Genomic DNA, 26,783 nt, shown 5'->3' on the forward strand with positions numbered 1-26,783 from the left:
AACTTGAGCTGTGATGTGATTGTAAATAGCTTAAAAGTAATTATGTTGGTTTTTTGAAAAAACACTGGTCTGGATTAGTCTGAAACACATATGAAGGAAATTAGAAAATGTATAGAGATTTAGATTCTTAAATTCTTAATGTGTCTTTTAAAATCCGTTATGTTGCTGTTTGATTAGTCTTGTTGAAAACAAGATTTACCCCTAGTGACATAACAATAAAAAGTCAAGTACATGTGGTAAATTGTATTTTTGTTTTTTAAATAAACTTGAAAACATATAAATTACATATTTTCTGAACTTCTACAAGAATTGTCATGGATACAATAAATTAATAATTTACATTTTATTTACAGATGTTATTTACACCAATAATACAAAGTACGGCTTCTACAGAACATTTTTTGGTCATTCGTAATTCTGTGTATTTTGTTCTTCCCAAGGCTTTCAAAATGGGAAACAACTTGCACAGAATGTGGTTAGTACTAAAGGGTAAAGCTCACGGAAATTACTGATTATAAAGGTTACTCTCTGAGTAACTAGTTACGGTGTTTACAAAGGTTTTGTGAAATTACAACAAATGCACCCAACAGTGAGTAATAAGCCCTCTACAAGAAAAGCCATTACTCACTCAAAACACCCAGTCTACCATGGATCATGCTCAAAAATCACTCAGCAAAGGTCAAGTTTTACACAAAAACAGAATGTATAGATTTTCACCACTTAGACAAATGCTTCTAAGAAAGACAATAATGGCCATGTTCTGCAACCTTAAAAAACCCACAGTGGTCGCATGTACACTTCCGTTGCAAATATTTCTTTCGTTTCAGTGAAACCAACCACAAAATGATCAACTTGTAACTAAATAACACATAATTCTTCTAAAGCAACATTTAGCATGCATGAAACAAAATTACATTGTAATATTATAAAGTGTGCACAAAAATCTTTCTAAAAGTGTCTACTGTTACAGTATTCCAAATCAAGCAATGCAATTTTCAATTTTGCTCATTTTTTCCTCCCGTTAAATTTGAAAGATTTACCAAAACTTAGCATTAAAAAAGTTTTTTGTATGTTTTTACTTATTTTGCTTACTCTTGAGTTTGCATTATGAAACAAATGAAAACTTGAATCAAATTTCAGACCATTGATTCTATGTTTTTTTTACCATTCACTAAAATGAATATGACGATGAGAATTTGATCAAGCATGGGTAGAAAGTGTCTGTGTCTGTCAGCCTCCACGAGGCTCCAGAGATTTAATCTCCTTTCTGATTTAGATTTCGGTCACAGACTTCATAATACTTGTCCCTCTTTGGCTTACAGCATAAATGTTCTTAAATTTGCCTTGAATTGCACAGAGTATGGTTTTTCTAAATGTGCAGGAGAGGAAGAAATAAATAATGGGATCCAAACAGCTGTTGAGAGCAGAGAGGCAGAGGACAAGTTCGTTAAGAATGTGCAGGGTCTGCTTTGAGCTGAGTTCCTGGATGATGTTCATCTGGGAAAGCACATAGGGCACTCTAACAACATGATATGGCATGAAACATAGGGTGAAGATGACGGGGACAAGGAATGTTTTTATAATGGCGCTGGTTTTCCGACTCTTGGCCTTTTGTGGAGCGTTGCCAAGGAACATGTTCTTAAGCTTCATGGCTATCTTCCCATAGAAGCCAAGGAAAATAAAAGACAGAAAGTAAAAAAAGCCCACTACGATAAGGTTGATTATGCCCCCTACCAGGCTCTTTTTGTGGAAGTGGAAGCACACGTCATCACAAGGCTGGGTTCCCTTGTTTTCGAAGAAGAACGGGAGCATGCCACAAACAAGGATGACCCACATGGCTCGTGTGGTTCTCTGGCTCCATTCAACTTTTTGGATTTTGTAGACCCAAACGGGCTTGATGATCTTCAAGTAGCGGTCCAAGCTGATCAGACTTAGAAACAGGATGCTGGCGTACATGTTGATGTAGAAGAAAACGCCAACAGTTTTGCACAAGAGATAGGGTCCATGTCTGTTATGGTAGTAAATCCTACAGGGCAGACAGAGAACAAGAAGGAAGTCTGCTATGGCCAAATTCTTCATGTAGACAGAAATGGAAGAATTGGTCTTTTTGCTGAAGAAAAATACACAGAGAGCAACTGTGTTACTGAGGAGTCCAATGATAAAGATAACAGAGTAGCTTGCAGGTAGCACCAGGGATAGAAATTGATCCTGGATTTCACAAGTAGTGTTGATATATACAATGCTGGAATTGTCCACACTGGAATTTTGGGAAGACATTCGCTCACTCACACTGGAACTTGTAGAGCTTGGCTCATTGGAACTGACCAAGACAGGATCATTGGAAGGCTTCAGCATATTTGTCTCTGAACAAAAGCAAACAAAAATGCGCATTAAATATCTCAAATGAAAGTTTACTTTTAAAATGCAATTTATAAAAAAGCCATTTTAAAATCAATTCAAAATATAAACATATATTATATCCAATGTTGATAACAAAATGTAAAAAAATAGTGAACACAATTAATCAATAAACTATGCATTAACAATTCATGCTAACTGTATCCTTTTCTCACTCAGTATGTTCAGTATAGTAACTTAGAAACAGAAAATAATGAAATTCAGCATTAAGCACTTGTTCAAGTATTGAAATTATGTATCTCTAAATCTGTTTTTGTGAGGTTCAGTTATGTAAAGACCTACATCTCTACAACCACATCTTACACAGCCTGAAAAAATGACTTACCTCTGCAGTCTGCTTTTCTCTGTGTTTAATGATGTGAGAGGTAGCTGCACTCTCCTTATCATGGAAATTCCTCTCTGACGTACTGTACTGTCACCTTCACCATGTGATTATCTCATACATCCTTCAGAATGCAACCACCACAAACCTCAGCTTCAGCAATAATTTAGTTTAGAGGAGAATATCCGATCAGTTTATTACGTAGTCTCCATGATATATTTTATTGTCTGCTGTGACCACAAATGTCTGGAATCACCACTAACACAATGTTTAGACATCACTGTGATTCCAAACTAATATTTGTAAGATGTTGTATATTAGTGATGCCTGATCAGTGGCTATGTTTAGCTTGATAAAGTAAAAAAATATATATTTTCATATAGTTTGTGCAAAATACATGTAGTTATGAACATTAAGAGAAGTACGTACAGTATATCTCATCCCATTAAAATTCAAAAACTACCTTCACATTCATAGTAACTAATCCTTAATCTTAAGAAACACATCTACAGTATATTTTAAAATAACACTGTATATTTCATTCAGCAAAAATCAGCTGTGATAAACACAAAAAATGTTTAAATGCTGCTGAAATATAGTCCACAGTGGTTAGAATTACTGTGGCCCTGGGTTCAATTCCTGGAGTACTATCTGTGTGTAGTTTGTATGTGCTCTCTGTCTTTAACGTGGGTATCCTGAGTGGATATATTATATATATTAACATATTGGTATGTTAATTGTCTTCTGGTAAAATTGGCCCTGGTGTTTATGTCTTTGCCTTTGTGTGCTCTGCAATGGACTAGCATCCCATTCAATGTGTCAACCTTCTTTGCAACTGTTTTATGCTAGTGTTGATCCACCTGCAACCCTTTGTTGGATAAAGTGCTTAGAGAATGGATAAAATAAAAACACAGTCTTTTTTACAGTTTACCAATCATACTACTACACCTATTGTGATAAACTGAAAATGTCACGACTGGAAGAACAACAGGGAATACTGGCAGGGCGGTTTTTACTTCTATAAGAGTAAATGGTAACACAATGTATAAAGAGAGACTATTACCATTTTGATTGCCAGATTTAAAGCAGAGGCAGACAAAGCATTTGAACTGGACATTATAAGCTGTGTTCAACATAGCGACAAGAATCAGATGTAACGTAAACAACTGTCTTAAAAACTGATAAAACATACAGTATATGGGATTAAATTCATAGTTTCTTGTTTTAGCTTTAAATCGAGGCTCAGTAAACTGCAGAACAAACATACACAGTCGTATTGGCTTATTTTTATCTATTGCCTTCACAGACAGCATATCATCATCATCATCGTCATCATCATCATCATCATCACCGCTGAAAATGTTCCTAGTGTTATTTTGCTTTCACTTCCCTTAGAATTAATTATTCTTTTAGCCCATATATCATTTCTTTTAATTTGGTAAGTAAGTTTTAAAACTTACATTGTTTTTATTGTACTAATTAAATGTATTTTTTATACCATTTCCCAGAGGTCCATACTTAAATATACTGTGACACCGTTCATAAGGGTATCTTTGTTTAACCCAACAGCTCAATTGAAAACAAACTGAAGCATGTCATTGACAGTGACAAGCTGTAAATCCAGGAGTTTCTTAGCAGGGGTTTTTCCATTAAGGAAGGATATCCTTGCTAAATGTCAGTCTGGGCTTGAAAAGTCCATTAGTGTCCTGGCTAAATGTCAGTCTGGGCATGAAAAGTACAGACTTCAAAATTTTCCCTTTAATTCAATTGTTGAGATACAGTGCATTCTTACTTCTGCTGCTGGTGTACTGTGTAGGGTGACTGCTGATTCATAATGGCTTCCACATTAATAAGAATGGTTCTGCATTTCAGTGATGGATGAAGTGGTTTCTGTCTTTCGTACAAATTCTTTTTTAATTTCATTAATAATCACTAGACGATTTTGTGGTTTCATCTAATTTTACTATTGGATAGTGCAGGCTCCAACAACAAATCAATTTACTGTCACAATGCACACTATCGGATTGCATTAATTTGTTTATTTTGAGAAATTTTAAAAAGGTCAAAGGTTAATATTTGGGATTAGAGGGAAAATCAGTTTAATCATTGTTCTAGTTTTCATCCAAACTATTCTGAACACAAGACCAGTGGAGTTCAAAATAGGGAAACTCGAAAGAGAGGAAGTTCCGATTAAAGTTACATATCAAATTTCTGTTGCAAAAAACATGTTTTTATTTTAATGAAGTATCTGATATTACAGGGCAGCAGCAAATAATCTCTCAGACTATGCATCTGTGTAGATGCAGTGACTAACAGAAACTAGAGCTAGTGAAATAAAATTTCAGATCCTCAGTTTCAGTATGTAAAGGCAGCCAGGATTTTTTAAACACCTACAATCTGCCTGTGTGCTGTGGCAGATTAATTACTTTGAAATGTTTATTCTTAATCGTATCGTAATGAGGCAGATTGTCCATAGAGATAAAGCAATGCAAAATTAATTTTTTTGGTTCTACATAATCATTTTTTACCAGAAGTCTATTATATAAACCAGGTAAAGGTCACACCCAAAAAATGTTTCCAATATGTGTTTTAAGGCAACTGCTAGACTAGAAACAAGACACAGTAATTATTTTACATTGTGCAGGAACATGTGCAATGTTCAGCATGTACTTAAGCAATCATTTTTTTATTAGAACATATAGTTCAGCATACAGCTTCCAAAATACTATTGAAGGTTTTCAGGGGTAGCTCATCATGCAATACTGAGTGTATCAGCAGTAGCTATGGTTTTCCTCTGGCTAATTGCCTCTCCTCTGAGAATTGTTCTCAGCTGTTTGTGTATTGTGTTTAAAATGTCTGTAAGCTGTTTGTATTTGTATATTGTGTTTAAAGCATAAAACAGTTAATAGCTGGGTAACACTTTTACTTTTTTAAAACATGCATTTGTGTAGTCTTTACACATGTAGTCTTTACATTCTCTAAGGCTGATTGTGGGGTGGCAGCACTGATTCAGATTACACAAAAAGTGTTTATTCCATATTCACATGTATTAAATTGTATTAAATTATTGTCTTCAATTAAACATAGCATCTGCTATGACATTTGTGATTTCTTCAGATAAGGAATAGTGTCCTGTCATCCGTGTCTTTACTTACAGGTATGTATATAAAAGTGACACATACTATGTGAAAATCCCTCATTAGACTTTAAATAAAAGTAGCTACATATTTCAAATACATTGAATTGCAATTAGACTATTCATAGTCATCCATTCATTTTCTAATGCTTAGTAGCAGACTGGAGTTCTCTAGGGAGCAGAATGTTAGGCTTTAGAAACCCCTTGTTTGTAAATACTGTAATTAGAGTAACTTGTGTGTTGTATGTTTTGTAGTGTGTAGTGTAGTTTGTGTCTTGGCATTGTAATAAATATTTGTTTAACCAAGTGTGCCTGGACTATTACTGCTCTTACCAAAGCTGTGCCAGAAAACAAAGATTTCACATGCCTCTAATTATACCAGCTGCTCAGTTACATTCTAAAGAAATCCCTTACAAGTTGGGTGTTATGAACATTTATTTTACTTATTGACTAAACTGCTCTGTCAAATCCCGATTTTCACCATATTCAGAACCCCCCATTTGTAACACATCTCTGCATTGATTTGACTGTCTACATGTTATACATATGACGGCCATGAATGTGACTAGTGATGTAATTTAATCCATTATTAAATACTTCTATAGAGCTGCAGAAATAAAGAACTGTTCTCACTTGATAAATAACGTTTCAATACTTAACTGATATTGTTTTACAAACAATGTTAGACTTAGAAAATTAGCAAATAAGACTGAGATAGAATGTGCAAATCCCTTCCTTCTAATGCTGTCCCATTTTCATGAAATAGAACAGATGTGTACACTTTTTTGAAGTGAGGATTTTTAATCTGATGACAGGGACAACTGAGAGGTGTGCTCTATCGCCCAGTGTTTATCTCAGCCCCACAATATAATACTGCACCACCATGCCTGACAGTAGCATTGGTGTTGCATTGTGTTGGGTTTGTTCCAGATATAATGCTTTGTATCAAGATCAAGACTCGAAACTGAAATCTTTTATCATGTAGTGTCACTTAATTTCTGTGCTGTAAATTCCATGTGAGATGGAGTTTTTTTTAGTCGTGGTTTCCTTCTTGCCACTCAGCTTGGACATATGGACATTTTCTTAAATTTTGAACATTTATCTCTGCAGCTCTTTCAACAGATTTCCTCCTTGTCTGGGTGTTTCAGAGTCCTTGGGAGGGTTGCCCTTCCCAGTTAAGGTCAGCAAAAAACATTATTCACCCACATATGTCCAGCTGGAGCATTCAAGGTTTGATTAAAGATTATTCACCTACAAAAAGGGTGCGAAGGCTCTTTCAAGGCTTTCTTCTTAGACTCTGTGACACTTTGGGGTGCTCCTTCTGGCTTGTCCTCTAACAGAAGGAAGTGACACTTTAACAATTCCAGCACAGCAATAACACTCTCAATGTATGAAATAACCAATAGGCTAAAGTGAAAAAAACACTTATTTTGGAGTTACATCTTTCCTCCAGCCCTTATGTAACTTGTTAGGAGGCTATTCCATCTCTAAACTACTAATCAGCATCGGAGTGAAATTAAACTCACTGGTAATAAATTTCCCTTCTATCCAGTGTTCTCATATATCAAATTTCTTTTCCATTTCAGTTTTTAAGCAGTCGTAGAACTCAAACTTCAGCTTGCTCTCAAAAGACTTATATCATTATTGGAACCATCTGTGGTAACTGGCCCTACTGGAACTCCTGCAACTGGCCCTAGTTAACAAGTGACAACTGGAAAATGTAATACTTCTGAAGGGTACCTTGGACTACACAGATGAAAGTGGAAAGGTTGCAGGAAGTAAAAACTACACCATATCCTGTAACTCACTATATACTGTATAAGTATACTATATCTTTCTTTCACATCTTGTATACATTTTTCCACATCCGTCATCAAAGCACAATGTTCCGCATTATCTAATCTCTCATACAAGTGTTTATACTCCTACATTCTAAAATCCCCTGCATGACCTTTGGATATTTTGTCAAGCTAGAAGTTAATAATTATTTCAAAACAAAATCTGAAGTACCCCAATTTTGTGGTAAATATACAGTATGTAGAGCTTTGAATCTTTGCAAGGGCTATTTGTGCATCATCTTCCTAAGTGCATTTTAAAAAGTTGTAAAGTAAAGATGCTTATTCAGAATGTAGATTGTGCAGCCCTGATGTCACTAATTTCAGCAGCTGTGCACAACTGGTAGAGTACTGCAGTGGGAATGGGTGGAATTAATTGGGAATAGCACTCTGGCAACTCCCAGGACTTCCTAGGTGCCTGCAGGCTTGCAGTAGCATCTATGAGAGCCATGTACTATAGCTCCTCCAAATCTGCCAGCTCTCCGGTAAGGTGTGAGCTTGCAGAATGTCAAAGGAAATTGGATGAGTGGATTAGTGAGTCAGAGTAGCAAGTCTAAAACTTCACAATGGCAGTGTAGATGCTGTTGATATAAACTGAAAAGAAACAATTGATGATTGGATAGGTATAAAAGAGGCATAAAATTAAAGTAGAATAAAATATTCTATAAAAATACAGTTCAACACTTATATCTCACATTCCCCATATCAGATTTTTCTTTTGCACATTATCTTCATTTTAAAACACAATGTAGGATTGTTCATAATATTGTAACACATACAGCCACCATTGCAGGTTGTTCGAGCCGGCTTACGTCACCGCCCTTCCCTGTAAATAGCAGGGACCGCAGCTGTCGGGCTGATGGGAGATTTCCCTTTAGCTCAAGTGGCTGGGTCCCTGTTGAGTGACACCGGATGCCCGGGTTCGAGTCCCCGACGGTGGGGGGCCGACCTGAGGCGGCAGAGGCGAGGGCGTATACCCACGTGAACCCCGGAGCGCTACAATATCCCTTCTGAGCCTTCCACTGCATTGCCTACACCAGTGGTTCTCAAACTTTTTGGACCAAGTACCACCCCTAATCCAACCAAAGCATCCAAGTACCACCTACAAGTCATCATCTCATAGGAACCCCAGAAATTCTCAATGACCAACATGAGCGCGCGTGCACACACACTCACACATACATATAATAAATATTATAATAATAAACTTTATTTCAAATAGCGCCTTTAAAGGTGGCTTCTCAAAGTCTTTTACAGAAAAAAACAGTAACAACAACTAATAAAAAAGCACCATTTCAGTGAGAGGGGTGAGCCTGTTTAGTCAAGCAAAGCAGATGTGAATTCATTTTTCGAGCCTTGATACAATTCTGAGTCTAACAGATTTTAAATCGTCAGGCATTTTCTTGACGCCAAAGGTCTCGCGGTGGATGTTGTAATGCATCCATTCATTTCTGGAGCAACCTCTCTAATTCGTGCAACTACACCGTTATGTCGGCTTGTCATTGCTCTAGCACCGTCTGTACAAACTCCGACACATTTTATCCAGTCGATGCCATTCTCTTCGATAAATTCATTCAAAAGCTGAAATATGTGCTCTCCTGTAGTTCCTGTTGGTAACGGCTTACAAAACGGAAAGTCCTCATGGGACGTACCCTCAAACTCGTATCTAACGTAAACGAGCAAATTGGCCAAATCGACTACAGACTCAACTAATTGCAGTGAAAAACATCTGCTCATCTTAACGCGCTCTATCAGCGTACTTTTTATATCATCCTTCATTTCAATAATTCTATGAGTGACTGTGTCTTTCAGGGGGAGGGGGGCAGCAGGTTGAGCTGTTTAGCAGCTTTTTCTCCACACATAATACGTGTCAGCTCTTTTGCCAACGGTAAATACGGTTCTTCAAAAATAGTGTGGCTTACCTGCTTTAGCAATCCGCAAGCTTGCATTTTTCCGCGTTTCCGTTTTTATTTCTGTATTTATTTAAAGTTTTTATTTCATGCGCATGGGAGTGAAACACGGAGACGCTCGGTGTATTTTTCTCAAATTAGAACAGTTCTTAAATATTTTTCTGTTATCTATCATGCTTTCCTGTGCTCACAAGATTACCAGCGTTCGTAGCACGTATTTCTATGCATTCCTGTGTTTACAACTTGGCATTGTTCCAAAATCACGCACATTCTCCTTCCTCTCTATTTGCTGGAGATACAGTAGCTTTTTTAAAATACAATTGGTCACTTGCGTCCGTAGCACGCATTCCTATAGAGTGGTATAGAATTACAGAGTATCACTTGTGTCCACTGAAGTATTAGCGCGCACTGTATCGCAGTATGTAGGCTGTGTATTCGACACGTTTAAAATACAAAATACAAAATATGAAAACCCGTCCCGATTTTTCAGCGCACACGACACAGTTCCAGGGTCATTTGGCGTACCACCTGGCGGCACTCCGCGTACCACAGTTTGAGCACCACTGGCCTACACAAAACCTGCGGATTGACACTGAGATATGTAGTACCCCATTTTATCTCTATTTTACCAAATGTTATTAGCACAGCCGGCACCAGTTAACTCCAAATTATTCAATCTTTGTTCCACACCTTTTCCCCGCAACTATTTAAACCCTCTGCTCACTACGATCGGCGCTTGGTATCAGGATTTCATCCGCCTCTTGAGCTCGCGTCGCCTGGCTTTCCTGAAACCCTCTCTACGACTCTTTTCCTTTGGATTTCTCGCTACCTCTCTGTCGTCCTGCCCCCTCTTGGATTTGTTTGCCTGACTACGTTCTCACTGCCTAGATTTGACCCCGTCTTCGTCACCCGTCTTGGATACTTTAGCTTTCAAACCTGTCTCGAGACCTGCACGGGGTTTGTTGATAGCTCGTCATTAACACCAAATGCATTGAACGTATATTTCTAAAAGTCTTAAAGGCATATTTTGGGGGGAAACAATGTTTACTTTAAACCTTGTGTACAACATAACTTTCTTCTTGCACTGTAGTGCAATCTACTCTAACACTTCTGAAATAATTCACATAGTTGTAAATCACCTGGGGTGCAGAGAGAGAGATTTAACTGCAGATTGTATTGCATTTATTGAGAATGCAGTTTATCTCTTATTTGTCCTCTGTAGGCATTAAAAGTTTAACCCCTTATAAATTTATCACTAGTTTAACATTTTTTTCAAGATGCCTGTTAAAAACATAGGAACCAATAATGACTGCATTCTTTTATCATATTACATTCCAAGCTGATTATCTTTGGTGTTATAAGCCTTTTAATTTGTCTCCTTTTTCTTTGTCATATTCTAGTCATACACATAGCGACTTTTGTTTGTACTCTGAGGTAGGAAGAGATGTCTAAAGAAGGTAAGGTTTCAAAGAGAACATCTCATACAAAACTGTCGCATGTCTAGACTGTTTTGACTGTTCAGATATGCAGTTTGTTTTTTTGCATGGATTTTTGAAGTTGGAATTTTTTATTCATGCTGATGGTGTTACAGATAAAACTTTCAAATCATAGGGCTGAATCTTATACTCCATGGGAGCAAACCGCTACTGTCTCATTTACAATGTAGGATTAGCATGAGCAATTTTCTCAGCAGCATGCTCCCCTCAGGCTATCTCTTCTGATAACAAAGCCCAAGACCTTGATGACTGTACCTCTATTCTGTTTATAATGTATAAATGACATCACTGAGCTCATGCTTCAACACTGCTTTGCTGATAATATGTATGTATCTTTATCTTGGCTTGTTGTGTCCTACAGCCTAGAAAAGAAACTTTATCACAGCAAGAAAGCAAGTAGGCCCCCATAGGTTCTTAAACTAACTTCAGATTTACTAAAGTAGTCGGAAAGTAGTCGTTAGATGGTTTTGTGAAGAGTGCAGTTTTAACTGTTTTGTAAGGAAAATGTACTGCTTGCTTTGCTATACTGTAGTTAGTATCTATTCTGCTTTTAACATTATCTTTTCATTTGTTTCATTTTTAAACTTTTACTCCTACTACATAAACCAGTTTATATTATCGTGAGGAGTTATGCGTAATTTTTAATAAAATGCATATTATAAAAAAGTAGGAATTCAGCTTTAAAGGGATAGCATCCTTGTTAGTGGGCATATGCTACTACTAATTTTACCTCATCTTTTTGAAATAAAAACATTCTTTAACCAAAATTTGTGTTTAGCTTACATTTCGTAGAGGCTGACACCTTGCGAATTGTAATGGAAATGACGCAGGTACGAAAATGTGTTTCTCCGGTTTCTTTCTACAGCCATTGAAGATGCAGTATAATTTTTAGCCAGTGGATGTCACCAGATTCATTCACAACTTGCAGGCTCAAACATGACAATCTTCCCTTCTTGTCTTAAAACACATTTCCAACACTTGGGGGGGCATTTGAAAAATATAAATATATAATTTTGTGAAAAACAGGCACTTAAATTAATAAAATGTATATTTTAACACTTAAACTATTATAGTTTTTTTTTTTTAAAGTACAGTACTACAATGTCTTGAAGGAAAGTACAGGGCTGTATTTCACATTTTGAAAATATTCATAATATTTGAAAAATTTATGAAAAGTTGACCCATGTTATACTCTGTTTTCTAAATTAACTTCAGTGATGCATTTTTACCAAATTGTATCTTCTTATTCTGTGTGACCAGCTGAGTTGTTAACAAAACTGTTTGACCTTTTAGCTTTATATTGTACATTTACCACCATTCTTTTTGTAGATTAGAGCAACATGAGGCATCATGTTACATGCTACTTTTAGACAGTAGTATGTATCTAAGTAGCTGAAATTGTCTGACAATTAATTTTTATGATCATACTTATTGTTAAGGTATTAGTATTTTTTTTTCAGAAAGAATGAACTCAAAATATGTGATGTCAAAAATACTCTAGGTAAACTAGTCCTAACTAAAGTACTAAAATTAAATTCTTTGCAATAATTGAAGTAAATTTATCCTTTCATAATTAGCATCAACTGAGCTTCCACAAAACAAATCAGTGATAATTATTTGTTTGTTACATTTTAAATCAAAGTTTATTTATCAAATGCACAACAATACAGCATGCAGCACTAGTTGCTGGCAATGAAATGTCTTTTCTGCGAGCTCACAAAAATCACAATCACAGAAATCACAAGAATCACAAAAACACAAAAATCACAAAATTGAGGTTATGAAAATAAGGTTACATAATAATAGATGTAATAGAAACAGAATAAAACTCAATATGAGTAGAGCTGCTATGTGTCCATGGTGTATGCAATATATACAAGTAGTGCGGTTATGCTGAATACAGTGAAAACTGTGTGTCCATGTAGCCATTACAGTTGATTTGCTAAAGGAGCTGCATGTTGGCTATTTAGCAGTCTTATTGCCTGGAGGTAGAAGCTGTTCCGTAGTCTGTTGGAATTGGACCGAATGCTTTGGTACAGTTTACCGGACGGTAGGAGGGAAAACAGTTTGTGACTGGGATGACTGGGGTCCTTGAGAATGGACCTGGCCTTCTTCAGACATCTAGCTAAGTAGATATCCTGGATGTTTGGAAGCTCAAAGCCGGTAATGAGCTGTGCTGACTTCACCACCCTCTGCAGTACTTTGCAATCCCGGGCAGAGCAGTTCCCATACCAGGCAGTGATGCAACCAGTCAGGATGCTCTCAATAGTGCACCTGTAGAAGTTGGCCTGGATATGGGATGGCATGCCAAACCTCTTTAGCCTACAGAGAAAGAATAGGCACTGCCGTGCTGTTTTGACCACGGTGTTGGTGTGGTGGGTCCAGGTTAAGTCCTCTGAGATGTTAACTCCCAGGAACTTAAAACTGCTGACCCTCTCCACTGCAGTCCCACTGATGTAGATAGGTGTGATCTCCTTCCTGGTGTTTTCTATAGTCCACAATCATCTCCTTAGTCTTACTGATGTTAAGAGAGAGGTTGTTCTCCTGGCACCATGCTGCCAGGGTTTCAACCTCCTCTCTACGCAGACTCTTCACCATCTGTGATCAGGCCGATGACTGTTGTATTGTCCCCAAACCTAATGATGGGGTTTGAGTTATGCCTGGCGACACAATCATGAGTAAATAAGGATTAGAGGACAGGGCTAAGCACACAGCCTTGGGGGGCTCCAGTGTTTAGAGTCAGGGTAGAGGATATGTTGGTGGCCACCCTCACCACCTGCGGACGTTCTGTGAAGAAGTCCAGGATCCAGTTACAGAGGGAGGTGTTCAGTCCCAAGTCCTGGAGCTTGATGACAAGCTTTAAGGGCACTATGGTATTGAATGCTGAGCTGTAATCAATAAACAGCATTCTCACATATGTTCCTTTCTTATCCAGGTGTGAGAGGGCAGTATGGAGGGCAGTGGCAATAGCATCTTCTGTTGATCTGTTCTGGCAATACGCAAATTGCAGTGGGTCTAGGATGTCAGGCAGTGAGGAGGTGATGTATCCATTGACCAGCCGCTCTAAGCACTCTGACTCTGGGTTTCTTAGGAATTTTATTTACATTACATATTTACCAGCTTCAGCTAAAAATAACTAATATTGTACTGTATACATGGGTGGCACTTTTGGTGGAGTGGTTAGCATTGCTGCCTCACAGTGCTGAATTCCTGGGTTCAATTCTAGACCTGGAAGTCATGGAGTTTGTATGTTCTCTCCCTGTTCGCATGGGTTTCTTCCACAGTCAAAAACATACTGGCAGGTTAATTGGCTTTTGGGAAAACTTGTCCTGATGTGAGTGTGTGTATGTATGTATGTGTTTGTGTCTGTCTGGCTTGTGATGGACTAGCCTCCCACCCAGGATGTAACCCACATTGCATATGTTGCTTACCAAGATAGGTTTCAACTCCCCCGTGAATTAGAAGAAGCACTTAGAAAATGGATGGAATACTGTATAGATTGCTGTGTAAAAGCCTTAGACATCTTAGAAATGTCGTCATAGGAGACATGTCTAACATCTATGAAGATAATACATGACCAACTAATATGTATGATAGCAGCTTTTCCATCACATTTACCAGTCAAATCCAATTGATGCATTCTCAGGTGTTCCTTGTCCTTAACATACTTTGTAAGGATTACACAACCTTAAAGCTGAAAGGCTACATCTTTTACTATAAAATACAGTTCTGTGTTAGAATACAACAGAATGGATAGAATTTAGAAAAGCAGATCACCAAAGATTTTGGATTTTGTAGAAAGATAAAATATTTGAACAACGCAAAATAGCAAAGCCATTGCACACAATTGCAGCATATATTGTGTAATACGTACTTTGCACATAATGTTCTTACATTCTCTTTTTCAGCTTTAAAATGCATTAGGATTGTGTTTCTCTCTACACAGACTTTTCCTTTTGTATAAGAAGATCCCAGTTTAGCCTTTAGAGCAATTGCATGTCCTCTTATTTCATGGCTACATGAGGAAGCGATTTCATTTCCTCCTTTTACTGGAGTATTTCGTGTAAAGGAAATCATGTCAGCAGCTTTTTCAGGCTGTTTAGCCTTGGCCTGTATCACTATAACATAAATAGCTGAAGTCTGATACAATTATTTTTCAGGTAATTGTTGTGAAGGTATTAGTATTTCTTTCCAGAAAGTAAGAATAACCTTAAGATATGCGATGTAAATCATACTGTCTCATCTCTTTACTTAGTATTAAAATTAAATTGTTCGCGATAATAAGTACATTATCCTTCTGTACTGCACTAAATCATTTCTGACATACTGTATAACACATTCTGATTCAATGTTACTAAGCTATTTGAGCTCGCAAACTCACTGAATTATTTTGAGAATGTAAGATATGTTATAATTCAGGGAGGCAATTCAGTCTAATCAGTTTTGTTGGGATGTTAGTATTTAATTCGTTACAAACATCTCAACATTTCTTGGTGAAACTGGAGTATCAGCTTCAACAATATGGCAGAACATATTGCTCCAGACTCCAATAGCGCCTGTGTAAAGAAATGACCTTTAATCTTAAACACACCTTCCCACAGTTCCTACTTGATTTGCGTTTCATTGTTGATCCTGAAGAAGTCCACTGGGCTGATTTTATATCTGAGGATTCTGAATATTTGAATTGAGGATTCTGAATATTTGAAGTCTCTATTAAGGACTCTATTAAGTCTCTATTGAGGAATGAAGATCTTCAATTCTTTTAGTCCATAAGGGTAATGAAAGTCCTTTAAGAGACCTGATCATTCTTCCAATTCTGGAGCCAGAACATCTTTTTTATAACATGGCAACAAAAAATTGTACGCAATCAAGTAAATGAGCTGTTACAAAAGCATTGTTCCATTATGACACTTGATTTAAAATCTACACTTTTTAACTACACATCATAATATTTTGTGTTTGTGATTGTGTCCACACATTACCTATAGCAGGAAAATTATGTGACAACCTTCTTCATAGGTAGCATCCTCAAAGCATTGTCTCTCAGGTTACATTTAAAATTTATAGTTTTTCTGCCTGTCTTAATTAAATGTTACCAGTTCTTTGCCTAGTCCTGAATATGAGATTCAGAGATATAGCATTCAAATATTGATGTAATTCTATCAATTATATTAATACCTATATATTATATTAAGATGTACTGTATAAGAGTCTTTACATTTGCCTTGCTGCTTCTACAGTTTGTTCCATCTTTTATTTCTGTGTCAGGAAAATATGACAAGTTTATAAATCACACTAGATTATTGGTAGAAATTAGGGAGATCAGTGGTACTCCACAGAACCCCAGTTTGAATATTCATCGCTTAACTGTACTCTCAGCTTTCTTTCCTTGAACCAGTATCTGCTTTGATAGTCTATAACTTTCAATTTAAGCTTCATCTTTTATGTAATTTTAATATATATATATATCTTAGCATATGCCCTTCTATTCATTAGTGCTGTTGGGTTTTCTAAACCTATACTAACTGTCCTCTAGAACTCTACTATTCTACAGAAAATTCTCTAGTTTCTCTTTCATTATCATTTATATAACCTTACGTTTTGATATTATATTAATAACATTTTGTAATTATCTTACTTTTGCTGAATTGTTATACAAAAAAATCTTTCATTTCCTTCTAGGACTATAAGTAGGATAGCATCAGGACTTGGAGAAAGCTAGACTTTTCTAGAACTGCTTCTTCTATGCTAATAGTATTCTAATTAAGCTTTCTTTCCTCATCTTCACCTTTTCTTTTGTTATTCATGGTACCCTTCCTTTATCTGGATTTTGTTTTTAATAGCTCTATTAAAGGGTGGCATTGTGGCACAGTGACCAGTATTGCTGCTTTTTTAAATTATTCACTTAAAGCATTTGGCTCACTGCCTTCTAGACTTCTTGATTTAGTTTTGGAAATAATCTCTTTTGCAGAATGATATGTTTATTTAGCTGTATATATTTTTTCCAATATATCAGTGCATCCAGCAATGCACTGGTGAGCATTGCTGCCTCACAGCACTAGGGGCCTGGGTTCAACTCCAAGAATGCTAGCTGCATGGAGTTTGTATGTTCTCCCCATGTTCACATGGATTTCCTCTAGATGCTTCCTCGGTTCCTAGATGCAGTTTCCTCCCACAGTCCAAAGACATACTAGTAGATGTATTGGATTGGCAAAAATTAGCCTTGGTGTAAGTGCGTGTGTGTGTTTGTCTGTGTGTGCCCTGCAATGGACTGGCGTCATGTGCAGGGTTTATCTGGTCTTGCACCCATAACTTGCCAGGATTGGCTCCAGCTTCCCTTGTATTGGAGAAAGCAGCTAGAAAATGGATGAACAGAAGGACACCTCATTTCTTTTAATGAGAGACTCACCCAGCCTCTTGCAAATACCAGATTGACTCTATCTAATGCTACAGAAAGTGAGTGTGAAAATACATCAAGAGATTCTGTGACCCATTAGTATTTTCCATAATTATGTTTAAACAATGAATAATAAAATTATAAAACTATAAATATGTACACAAAGATATTTACAAAAACAATGAGCCCACTTTGTCCCCCACTATGCCCCTCATAAATGCATTGATACCTAATCAATACCTAATCAATACATATGAAAAATGTATATATATAGGCATATATACTGTATGTTTATATATTATTTTATATTCATATTTCTTGGAGTGGATGTATCATTTATATTTGAGTTATTAAATTTAATTTACATTTCTAAACATAATTAAGTGAATCAAATATTACTTATTCTTCATTATTTCACATAATGATATTGATTTTCTATTTTTCCAGTCTTCAAAAATCTCATTCTGATTCCTTATTCAATGTGTTGTCCATCCCATTTCGTAAACTTCACTTATTGTTTCACTCTACTTACTGATTTGATGTGCTTGTGGTTTAAGTTACGATCTTGTTATCTGCTTTAATGCAGTTATTCGCAATATTCTAAAAATATATTTATTTCAGAAAACAACACCTGTGGCGTTCTTTCAAGAAGACGGTTCTCTGGGCATACATTTACACACAGCTGACATTTATAAATAGATACAATAACTTTGATAACTTCATCCCAGAATCTATTTAAAGTTTATTTTTCAGTACCTGAAAAAAATATATTTATATAAGTCTGATATTTTGGGGGGATTGTAATACCGTGGTATTTTTTATTTTATTTTACAACTCTGTAGTTCTAATTTGTTAACTAAAAATGTAATTTAATTAAAAATGTAATAATAATCTATATTATTTTGCCTCCAAGGCCCTCTATGCAAGCAAAGAAAAACCAATAAATTACCTAATTTTGCTCTCAATCAACGCATGCTCTCAATTAATTGGCATTCAGTCTAAAATTCTGAACTTTTGTTTAAAACAAACAGACATACGAGAAGGGTCTCATTCTGAACTGTCACTGCAGAATTAGTTACTCTGATAATCCAGATTAATAGAAGCAAGAATGCTTGCATTGGAATCCCAGGTAGCCATTGTTTGACAGTTCATAAGCAGATAAATGGGGCCTTTGCAGCTTTGTATTAGGTTCATGGTAAATGGTAAATAAGTGATTGCTGTCATAGTGTACATTTATTAACAACAGGTTTAATAAACAGAAATCCTACTGTGAAATACACAAGCTAATAGTGCCTAAGACCACCACTGAAATCAATACAAGCTGAATGTATGTGTTTCATTCCTTGCTCCCAGCTTCAAGGTGCCTTTTCTTTGATAAGACCCTGGATGGTTTATTGAGCTCTAGATCCCATATAATCCCAGCTCATCCCACAGATGTTCAGTGGGGTGCAACTCTGACAAGTAGGCTATACATGACCTATGTATCACACTCTCAACATCTCAACCTGAAAGAAAGCCATTGTTACATGACCAGGATGAGGATGTGGTTTGTTTTCCTGGAATATTGATGTTGTAATGTCAGGATCAAGTGAAGTCCCAGAACTTAAACATGATGTGATCCTGTCATTTTACCACCAATCACTACAGATGGGTTTCAATAGCGACTGTATACTCCTGCCCAGGCCATAATACTTGCAACTACCTGATTGGTCTTTTGGATACAAAAATTACATGTACCTGTATATATTCTGTACTCCCACACTATAGCCACTAACATCCATCACGGTGGTCTACACAAAACCTTGATTCGTTGATAAAAAGTCCACTGTTGGTGCTTACACCACTTCACTCTGTTGTTTCAATGATCATTGCTGACCACAGGACCTCTTTATTTTCATCTGACCTGCAAACATCTACTGTTTAACTGTCATTAATAATTGTGAAAATGGAGCATGATAATATGTCAGTCTTGGAGAGTTGTCACGACTCTCCCATATCCTTGCCATCCAGTACATACCCATGTTAGACATTGCTACTGTCAACCCACTGCAAGTGACAGTTGACTGTTGATGGTGAATGAAGTGATTTAGTGCTTATGCAACAGTCATTCAAGTGTCAAGTCATAGTCAGTCATGAAATTTCCGTTCATCTGCAAGACCAAAACCATTTAATCAATAACCAAAATCTATCCACCGATCTGCTTTCTAACCACTTCATCTAATTCTGGGTTGTGAGGGAATCAGAACCTATCCCAGCAAGCACTGAGTGCAAGGCAAGATACACTCTGGACAGGAGCCCAGTCCATCACTGGACACACAGAGACAAAAATCATGTACACACTTTTTAAAATCTACTGCATATACAGTATTTTTCTAAAACTAAATATATGTATGTATGCATAGACCAATATGCTTTTCTGATGTACAGAATATTTCAAAGCTACAACCCTTCATTTTAAGAATAATTAAATATGCACTTTGCAATACAATTATTCATGCCTTAAAATAATGCATTGTAGCAGTCATTTGTACTGCAGCAGTGAGCCAAATACTTTAAAAGAAAAAGTAACTATTAAGAAAAATAAATGATGTTGTAGAACTAGCATTCCATCCATTTTCTAACCTGCTTATCCAATGTAGGGAAGCTGGGCGGGGGGAGTTGAGTACATGGGGCCTACCCCACCAAGCAATAGGATAAAGCAGGATACAGAATGGGATGCCATTCCATCACAGGGCACACAGCCCTTATAGAATCCAATTAACCTATCAGTTTCAAACCTGTCATATATAGCACACAAAGCCTTTGGGAATGGTAGGAAATGGGATATATGGGACATAGTAGTAACATAACAAAGATGGTGTGCCCTAATTGGCTGAGGCTTTCAGGCTCTGGATAGTATCTATCAACCTGCCCTGGGGACCTATAAATAGGGTAGCCCTTAGCAAGAGTCCTTGTTCTCTTGAGTAAACTGTGTTGGTATGCCTGCTGTTTCTGTAATCTGCCTGTTCAGCCACTTTTATTTTGTCAATTCAGTAAAAGTGTGAAACTGTACATAGACTGTGCCTTCTAAATTTTCCTGGTATCTTCAAAGGAAAACGCCAGCTTAGCGTTACAGGATTTTTTATCCAGTATCTCTCTTCGGTAAAAGGGAAAAGCCCATCTCCATGACGTAAATATTGATTTCAGATGGATTTGCTTATTCCTACAGAGTGTCGGAATGACGTTTACATAAAACACAACTGTATGTATTTCCATGCTCAATAAAATATGTCAGTTTCTTTGGAAATGGAAATGTCCTTGATGCGCGTTTCAATGGCAACTGTCAACAACACACACCCGTAAATACATGTTTTCCACAGACCCCAGCCACCCTCGCCATTGCGCAACAAAATGCTGTTCATGTCAAATTCTAACTGCTGAAGCAGTGTCTGTGCTGAGGTTATGGGAAACACCATTACAAAGGGGTATTTTGTAGAAAATAATGAAGCGTTACTCTTCTGAAACACCGACAATATATTTTGTGTCAGTTCGTGTACGTGTGTCCAGAAATGGCTATTTCATTCAGGCACAAATAATGAGATTGCTCATGAGGTCGTTGTTGATCTTAGTCCCCCACTTTGCTGCGTTTTGGTAGAATCCTCGGCTCTCCTATCACGTAACTGTTTCAAGGAAGCTGCAGTACTTTAACCCCCTCCATCACTTATGTTTACTTGCTTTGCAAGCACTGCCGGCAAGACTCTACGGAGTGTGTCAGATCTGATCTGACTTTAGGACTTTAACCCAGAACGGGGCTTTATCTTTCTGTCACGGTTTCTTATCTGTCCTTTTCTCTTTCCCCGCGAAGCCAGGTAGCTTCTGCAAGGGCACTCTGTCCTGTTCCTTCATCTATTGACAGCTGTTAGCTAGCCTTTAGGATGACACTAAAATCCAATAAAAACGAACCCGCTGCTGTATTTGAGCGTGTGAACAGCGTTCGGACAGCCCTCTCCGATCTGTACCTCGAGCAGCTGCTACAAAACAAGCCCAAGCCGGAGAAGGTAAGGATTTGATTCAATACAGTCATTCTTTTAAATTTTTTTTAAACCAGTACAATCTCGTTACCGTTAGCTATAGAACATGCTTAAACTACTGCTTCTGTCAATACTGGTGTATGAAGAAAATCAATAATAGCTGTAAATACAGGGGACAGGTCCAGTACTGATGGATGGATAGACGGACAATATAGGAGGCTACAGTTTGTATTTGTTCACATCTGATACGTGATCTTCTCTGGTGGGGAACATTTCTTTATCTGTTGTTTTCCTCGGAAAGTGAGTGTGTACTGACTGTGTACATAAAGGCTTTCAAACCTGGATCTGTGCAATATTACTTCGCGTTATGTTCAGAAACTCCAAAACATCACCTATTAATTGTATATGTTTATGATTAATCATTATTCATGTCTGCACATTGTGTCTGTGTAGATGTCAAAGCCTTGTTAAGTGTGACTTGTTTGTTGTAAAGTATGTCAAGAAATGTATCACCATTTATACATGCATGTTTTTTAAAAAAATAAAACATACTTCCTTTTGATATTTATTAAATTATTGTGACATCATCTTGATTTGTTGTTCATTAATCAATAATTACACACAAGTGATTAACTATCTTGGAGACCATGAATTATGAAACCTTGCTGAAACTGACACATCACCACTGTGAGGTTGGACACAATATGTGCGCCAGCTTTTTAAGTGTGAGAAGACAGCAAGACATCATTTGGGGCCAGCAGGGGGTGCTCACCCTGTGGTTCATGTGGGTCCTAATGCCCCAGTATAGTGATGGGGACACTATACTGTAAACATGCGCCATCCTTCGGATGAGATGTAAAACCGAGGTCCTGACTCTCTGTGGTCATTAAAAATCCCAGGGCGTTTCTCGAAAAGAGTAGGGGTGTAACCCCGGCATCCTGTCCAAATTTCCCATTGGCCCTTACCAATCATGGCCTCCTAATAATCCCCATCTATGAATTGGCTTCATCACTCTGCTCTCCTCAACACTGATAGCTGATGTGTGGTGAGCGTTCTGGCGCACTATGGCTGCCATCGCATCATCCAGGTGGATGCTGCACATTGGTGGTGGTGGAGGGGAGTCCCCATTACCTTGTAAAGTGCTTTGAGTGGAGTTTTTAGAAAAGCGTTATATAAGTGTAAGCAATTATTATTATTATTATTATTATTATTATTATTATTATCATTTGCAGTGTTCACCTCTTTTCATCAACGTAGCAGAATTAGGTGGTGTTAGCAACACCTCAAGTAGTCTTGCCAGCAGCAGAGCCTTGGTAGTGATCGATCAAAGTTGTGTGTAGCCCACTCTAATGGATGCCAGTTATTGTCATGTGGTGTAGACTCACAGAATAATGCAGTCAATGTTCTGTATAGTTGATTGGGAGTCATCACAGAACTCTACTTGTGATTGATGGCAACTACATTGATCATGTCCCCGGACCTCACTTGCTGCCTTTCCTGTGGTCTCATCTAAATATGTCAAATATCCAGCAGCACAAGGCATGTCCTTCATGCTGCTCGTGTTACAACGACTTTTTATGAAGTGAGAATTTAACGGATATGCCACGGATGTCCGTGTCCCTGTCCATGTCTACTTGCCAGACATGAAGCCCCATTGAATATATGTGGAAAGAGCTGGGGCGACGTGGCTTCTAGGGCTCAGAGACCAGTGAAAAGCCACATGGTTGTCCAGGCAAGAAGTATGAAGCAGAATCTTACAAGATGGAATCTGCAACCTAGTCAAAGCATTTATTGTATATGTTCAGCGTGTATTGTTTCCAGCACTGCTCACACAAGGTTCTGCTTTGTGACTTTCACAGTAAATGCCCTGTTGACCCTGCTGATGACATAATTCCTTTTGATGATAAGGATTTATTTTGAAGAACTAACATTTTGAGAGTCTTTGACATTGCAGCTCATGAGGATCTACTGTGAAATTAGACCAATTAAAAAGGGAAACCTAAATACTTAATCTGTGATGCTGGGCTTTTTTGGGATCATTTCTTGGCTCACACAGTCAAATGCTTTTCTTTTATTCTTTCTTCTTATCAACTGTCAGATGTTGAGGTGTTACTTTTTCTTGGGGTTCATGTAGGATGAACAACTAGCTGTTGAACAAAAGAACAAAGTTTACAGCGACGTTGCTACTTAAAATTTTGCCTGTCAAGAAAAAAAATGTATAGCCAGTTTCAACACGTTTGCCTCAGCTGATTCCTTTGTGAAATAGTGGGTGATTAAAATCCATTCTTGTTGAGAAATCCATCTGCACATGAACTACATCAGTGATTAGTAAGCAGATTTCTACATACTCTTATAAAAGAAAGTGACTCTGTGAATATGCATGGCACTGATACAAGTTCTCATAGTTGCCCAAATTGTTCTTAGACACTAGATTCTATGTTGCATCCCATTTTCCACAGACATAACGTTAGCACAATTAATATTTTGGATATTGCCAACCGTAAGTGCTAGTTATTGTAATCAGTTGCGTGCCAGTTTAGCCTCTTACCTTATATTCTAGGTGAATAAAAACTTGATGAATCATTGTTTTGGCTACTTCAATAATCTATCATCCCCATACTTTTTGAGGGTTCAAAAATGTCAGGGACTTTTCTCAAATAGTAGGAATACAAAGTACTGTTTCAACTTAATGCATAGCTTATATTACACATTCATGCTTTTATATTGGTTTAATCTGATCTATTTTTTCAATGTCTATTCATGTCTTAATTTCCATTAAGAAAAAGATGAGTTCAAGGTATACTTTTACCAATGGCTAATGTGGAAACTGTACAAGAGTTTGTACTTGTATGCCATTTAGGAGGTGAAGTAATCTATTTTTACTTTCAACCAGCTGTTGAAATGTAAACACACTTTAAGTACTGTCGCTTATCTGCAAAGTAAGCATTTCAGAGATTTTAGTATCACTCCATTTTACCCTGTTTATCATCCATTACACTTCTTCTGCCATTTTTAAATGATAATGAGACTTGAGGCTCAAAAATCAATTCTGTCTGCAGTTTAAATTCCAGCGATATCAGTGTTTGAGGCTTAAACTCAGTGCAGGAAATTCTTCTTGGAAAACTGATAAAAAATAAAAAAGATAAAGAAATCTGTGTGTATTTATGATGACAATTAAGTCCTTACGTTTAGTTTCAAATACCTGAGTGAGAAAATATATATTTTTGTACATTTCAAAAGGATATCTCCATCAACCAATGCAAAGTGCAGTTGTTTTCACTTAGCATCCTGTAACAGTTTGGGAGCTTTTCCTATAAAGAAAAGAATGCCAGTTTAAAATGTATCCTTTGATTTAACCAGTTCTTTGAAAAGCTGTTCATCAGGTGAGGTGTTTAGACGTATTAAATCTGTATTTGACTACAATGTGCTTGGTCCATCATGTTACTACAGGATTAATATACTGTACCGAGCTATGTCACAAATATTCTAAGGTGAACACATTGAAACTTGTAGTCTCATCTTATTTCATATGACCTTCTGAAGGGAAGTAAGAAATTTTCTAGGGAAACAACATCTACTCCCTAGCAGCTGTTGCTAAATATCACATTTTAGTTTTGGTTATATATAATAAATCTCATGGTTCCGGATATGGATGCGGGAATACAAATTGTGTAAAATATCTTTCTGTTAAACAATATTTTCTAATTGGATTTTTTGCAGTATTTTCACAGCTCTCAGTACTGTACTTAGTACAGTTCATTTAAGTAATTGAATTTAAACTCTCCGAACAATGGGCATAAAAGTAATAATATTTGATTATATTTTTGGAAATGTGTTTCCTTCTTTTCATCAAAATTACAGTTAAAAGAAATAAAAATCAGTAGAAGGAGAGGAGGATATAGTGTGTAGAGGATGGAGTTTCTGATATTTTCCTTATCTTCTGTATACACTTTCCCCCTGAATGAATGTTCAACAATTTACAGTACTTGTCGTGACAAACCTACCGCACTCAGTGTTTCGCTGGACTGTTCTGAATCGGTTGAGAAATGGGAACCGCAGTAGGACACAATGTTCTTGTCTATAAAGAGATAGGGAGAGGATGTGTTCAGCCTTGTTGGCACCTAAGTGTGTAAACTATCTTTTAAAGGAATATGGGTGATGTATTACCTGGCACGTCAGTCACTATATTAAATTTCCTAGAACATTTATTTATTGCAGGTCTCTGTAAGTGTGTCCAACCATTCCTGATAACATAGTGAGCCTCCTCTCCCCTTTTCACAATCGGGACAGCTCAGAGACGTATATTTATCTCTTCCAGCATGTAATTGAAACTCAATCAGAACTTTTACAAAAGAGAGAATGAATTCTTAGCCATTTGTGTCTTAAAACACTCTGTAATTTTGTACTTCTTAGTATTTCAGTAAGAACATTTATGTACTTCCAAGCTTTGTGCTAGAAGGACCTGACAAAACATGTTTCAAGCAGAAAATATTTGACCTTTTTTTGCTGTGTTCTTTGACAAATTGTTAGAGGGATAAAGGTTTCCGTAGTGTCAGTTTATTTTTGTCATTGTGTTATGGATTGCAGAATCGGCCTGCTCTGTGCACTGAGTCATGTCATAAAGCAGAACAGTCATCGAAGCCAAGACTACAGCCATGTCTAGTATTAGTAGGTTTGCCTCAACAAGTTTTTAAACCTCTTAGCTGTAAAAACTGCCTTTGTCCTGAATACAGTTGAGAGACAGTTCTATAACTTGCTATTCAATATTGGTACTGGAATCCTGAAGTTATCCTATTATAAAGCTTATTTTTGTAGTTATTTATGTACAGTGACCTTTCTACCTAGATACAGAACATTTGTTAAAAAAAGGGGATGCAGTACCTCTCTGAAACACATACAATACAGAACACTCAAAAGATCCTTCCATCTGATTACAGAGGTTCAGGATAGTACATTGGTAGTGGATGGTTATTACAAGACATGAATATTTTTGTTTTGCTTTATGCAATGTGGTTTTTACTGAATTATTAATGGGACATGGATAGGTCCCCTGGGATCCTTGAGAGTGTTCACACAAATTAATACACTCTTAACAATGCTCCATACTTTAAGCACTATGGTAGGAGAGTAAACATATCTGGTGTGGCTGGAATATAGTATGAGCTAAATTAGGATAAGCAGTAGCTCTTAATCTTCAAAAGGAAAAGAACGATGTCCATCTCCTGCTTTCCTCAGATATCTCATTTCATCTGGGTGGTA

General features: G+C 37.0%; 2 protein-coding genes across 2 annotated transcripts in view; one reads left to right on the forward strand and one right to left on the reverse strand.

Moving 5' to 3' along the window:
• Positions 1 to 330: 330 nt before the first annotated feature.
• Positions 331 to 2,359, reverse strand: gpr34l (G protein-coupled receptor 34 like). Its single transcript, XM_088925796.1, has one exon. The coding sequence runs from the start codon at positions 2,353 to 2,355 to the stop codon at positions 1,273 to 1,275; it is 1,083 nt and encodes a 360-aa protein (XP_088781922.1). The 5' UTR covers positions 2,356 to 2,359; the 3' UTR covers positions 331 to 1,272.
• Positions 2,360 to 21,188: 18,829 nt separating this feature from the next.
• The window catches only part of mpp1 (MAGUK p55 scaffold protein 1), a 29,375-nt gene continuing 23,780 nt past the window's right edge, over positions 21,189 to 26,783 (forward strand). The window contains exon 1 of the mRNA XM_088924970.1: positions 21,189 to 21,551. Within this exon, the coding sequence (XP_088781096.1) occupies positions 21,429 to 21,551 (123 nt within the window). The 5' untranslated portion in view covers positions 21,189 to 21,428. The remainder of the gene's footprint in view (positions 21,552 to 26,783) is intronic.

This window comes from Atractosteus spatula, chromosome 9, assembly GCF_055471065.1.
Source record: "Atractosteus spatula isolate fAtrSpa1 chromosome 9, fAtrSpa1.hap1, whole genome shotgun sequence".
In the NCBI taxonomy this organism is placed as follows: Eukaryota; Metazoa; Chordata; class Actinopteri; order Semionotiformes; family Lepisosteidae; genus Atractosteus; species Atractosteus spatula.

Coding starts and splice junctions, on each gene's coding strand:
- gpr34l (XM_088925796.1), bottom strand. CDS start 2,355: ATGCTGAAGCCTTCCAATGATCCTGTCTTGGTCAGTTCCAATGAGCCA.